The following is a 3,482-nucleotide window of genomic DNA, read 5'->3' as shown; positions in this document are numbered from 1 at the left end:
CTGGCCTCAGAGCAAGCTGGATTCTGGCTTTCCATCTACCATTTTGAAAACATGTTTAAGTATTCCATGCTGAAAAGAAAACATGACACAATCTTACCTTTTAAACTATCAATACATGACCTATTTGTGCCCCTGTCTTGGTTGGCTCTGCCCACCCTAGTTACACTGCTGAACAAAGTACATGATAAAGAGACGAAGGGAAGAAACCTGGTGTTTACCTGTGATTTACAATTCAGTCATTCTTTATTGCTAGAAATTCTGGTTTGTTTTTGTCTTCCCTTATTAATTGACTACAGTTTTTTGGAGAATCTTGCATGGCAACTTAGCTGTACAGCAAGCAGGGCAATCCAGAGCTTCTGGAGGCTTAGCCAAAATCCTCCATTCGCCTAGACTTTGATCTAACATATATGCATGCTGGTTGATGGCATACTCCTCTGGACGTGTCTCACCTGGGCAAATCAGGCCACCACACACAAACACCTTGTTATCCCCAATTGAGCACACTGCATGTGAAAGATCCAAGCTGTAGTTATTCGGCAAGAGTGGGACAAGTTTTGTGGATTTGCTCATTTTGATCTTCTGCAAGTTTATTTCCAAACTCTCTTTGTGGCTTTGTATGCTCAAGACATTCTCCTGAGGAAAGGACAGCAAGGGCTTGTGATTGAACTGAATGGGAAATGTGATGTACTGCACTACATTCTTAGTCTGAGTATCAAAGCAGTCCAGCACACCTACTCGGGAGAAGCGCCCATTCACCAAGCACCTTCCTGTCACAATGTAAATAGTCTTGTCTCCCTTGGTGATCAATGCAGTTGCATCCATAGGAATACTCATCTTTCCAGCAAGAATCCACTTCTCTTTCCCTTCGTCGTACTTGTAGATACTTGAAATGTACTTCCTTGGGGCCGTGCTTCCTCCTACAGAGTACACTGCCCCCCCACAAGTTACCATGGTGTGGAAGACCAAACCTATAGGCAGATCCGGAAGTTTGATCCAGGAGTTAGTATCTATATCATACTTCCAAGCTGTTTTCAAGCCAGAGATCTGCTCTGTTGTTCCTCCAGAAACATAAATGTATCTCCCTAGAGATGTTGCACTGAGAGCAGCTGCTTTGTAAGGCATCTCTGTCAGCTTTAGCCAGATGTTCTCTCCAATGATATAAGCGAAAACACCACTGTTGAACTTACCCTGCTCTTTTTGCCCTCCTAAGATCACCACAGAGTCCATTAACGCCCCTTTCCTTTGTTGAAGCATCAGGCTTTGAGGATTGCCCTTTTTACGATCACTCAAAGTGCTCTCTATCCGGGACAGGGGACCAGTGTGATCTGCAAAGAGTAACACTTCACGGCAAGTGGACAGAAGCATACTGGTGGAGACAGCAGATAAATGAATGTAGGTAAAATACTTCTTAAAATATTTCTCCCTTTCAGCCTTTCTGTATTTCACCCACTGGAGGAGGATTGAGAGAGTCTGGTCCTCGTTTTGTACATGAAGATGTTCATCCTTTAGGAGCCTGCTGAAGACGTTAGGGGGGCAGTGCATAAAGTCTGTTATGCCAGGGCCTGCCCAGTAGTTGAAGTTGTCTCGTATACCATCATAAGCAGCATTTGCCACCTCTTTCATATCATATGAGGTGGCCAGGAGCATGTAGTAGAGGCAGTTGTTCTTCTTAAGGGACCTAAGGAGGAAGTCAGAACAGTGGCTCTTTAGAGATGGGGAACTGAAATACTTGGCTCCCTTCAGCAGGTCCTCCACGTTCTTCTCAGAAATTACAATCTTCCCAGTATAGAAGTAGTCAAGCAATTGCTCCACCAACTCAGAGCTCAGGAACTTGGCATCAATGATAATGAAGAGTTCATCATCCGCTTTCATGTCATTGCTGGATATCAGATTCCTAATATGGGAGGACATGGCTGCTAAAACATTGAGGTGGGCATAGAAGACTTTCTGGTCCACACTGAGAGCTACATCACAAAACTCCCGGTTCTTTCTCTGTTTGTTGAGGGCCTGCATCATAAAACTGTTGTGGTTCTTTTCTGTAAACTGCATCCTCATTTTTGGGGCCAAGCTTGTCTGGAATTAAGGAAGATGTTATAAGCGTAGAGGACTCTTTGCCCAGTTGTTGAAGACCCTACTCTGGGTACAAGGAGTGATGTCATCAAATAAAGCTGCTAGGTCACAATTATCTGTGACATGTGTTGACAAGCATCTTTTCAAATTGTCCCTTTTGTACCGAGAGAATATCAGTCTCACTTCAGCTAAACCCGATCCAAAAAGGAAGAGGTTCCATTGATTGGAGGTGAGGTGGTTTCACTTATACTATCTAGAGTGTGTTTGTATTGAAAGGTTACCTGTTAAACTCTTCCCAAGGAAATGTTAGGTTATAGTTAAATGCTGTGGTGATGTCAAATAGGAATACATTCCCACTTAATTTATTAGGTTCAACCGTTTATGATCTAAATAACAGAGCATTCTGTTCCCCAAAGTGGAACCAAATTTGGGTATCTGTATTTTGATAATGCCTTGATAGGGCAAACATTCCACTGATATGACTTGGTTTCAGCATGTCGTACATAGGATTTGGAGAAAGGCCTTGAAATGGATAGTAAGAGTTGGCTTGTGGTAAGGTGAACCAGCAACAGGGGTGCCATGGGACTGTGAAGCGGTGTTGCTTTAAGTTGTGCTTAATGGCCAGCTCACTGGTTTTTCACAAAAAGGGCCAAACAAAATTATATGTTCAATATGTCTATGCATGTATGATTTTCTTATTTAAATAGCAACCACTGGGGGGGGGGGTTGATAAGAACTGTAGTACATGATGATGGGTGTATGTTGTAACCTCTTTACTGCAGTCCTGATTAAAATTGTGTGCAAAAGTTGCTATTTGCCCCAGCTAGGGAAACTTTCTCCAGTGCCAGTGGAAGCTTACCTCTCAGGACAAAAATCTTTGGAAGCATTTTCAATGGCATTTTCATGGGTGCTTAAGGTTAAACTCTCTAACCCTCTTCCCACATGCCATGATTCTGATTCCCCCATCGCCACTGCCATGGCTGCTATTTTAACAAGAAAAATTGGATACCCTGGAAGTGCCTGTATGCATTTAATGTATCATTCACTTTGGGTCAGGGGTGAACTAATGTTATAAACAATTTAACTGTACAAGATACACTTGTCAAAGGCTCGAATTTATTTGCTTTGCAACCCTTTTAATTCTCTTGGAATTCTCAGCGGCTGTTGATACTGCAAACCATACTTTAAGAATGACTTTATGGTTTGGCTTCAGGGAGTGGGTAAAAATGAAAAAAAAAAAAATCAATCTCCTCCCCACCCTTACTTAAGTCTCTTCTCCTTATTGAAAACTGAAGTGATGCCCAGCAGTGGGGAGAAGAAGAAAATAAAATAACCCAATAACTTTTCATGCCCACCCAGCGCGCTTTATAGCCAAGGCAGGGTACCTGCTTTACTAGCAAAAATGTATAGCA

The 3,482-nt window shown here is 42.6% G+C and overlaps 1 protein-coding gene across 1 annotated transcript; it reads right to left on the bottom strand.

Annotated features, from left to right (window-relative positions):
• Positions 1–208: 208 nt before the first annotated feature.
• CCIN (calicin) lies at positions 209–2,248 on the bottom strand. Its single transcript, XM_033173074.1, has one exon. It carries the CDS (start codon positions 2,053–2,055, stop codon positions 283–285), a length of 1,773 nt encoding a protein of 590 aa, XP_033028965.1. The 5' UTR covers positions 2,056–2,248; the 3' UTR covers positions 209–282.
• Between the last annotated feature and the right edge of the window lie 1,234 nt (positions 2,249–3,482).

This window comes from Lacerta agilis, chromosome 16, assembly GCF_009819535.1.
Source record: "Lacerta agilis isolate rLacAgi1 chromosome 16, rLacAgi1.pri, whole genome shotgun sequence".
Classification (NCBI taxonomy): Eukaryota; Metazoa; Chordata; class Lepidosauria; order Squamata; family Lacertidae; genus Lacerta; species Lacerta agilis.
This window is presented reverse-complemented; position numbering and strand designations above follow the sequence as displayed.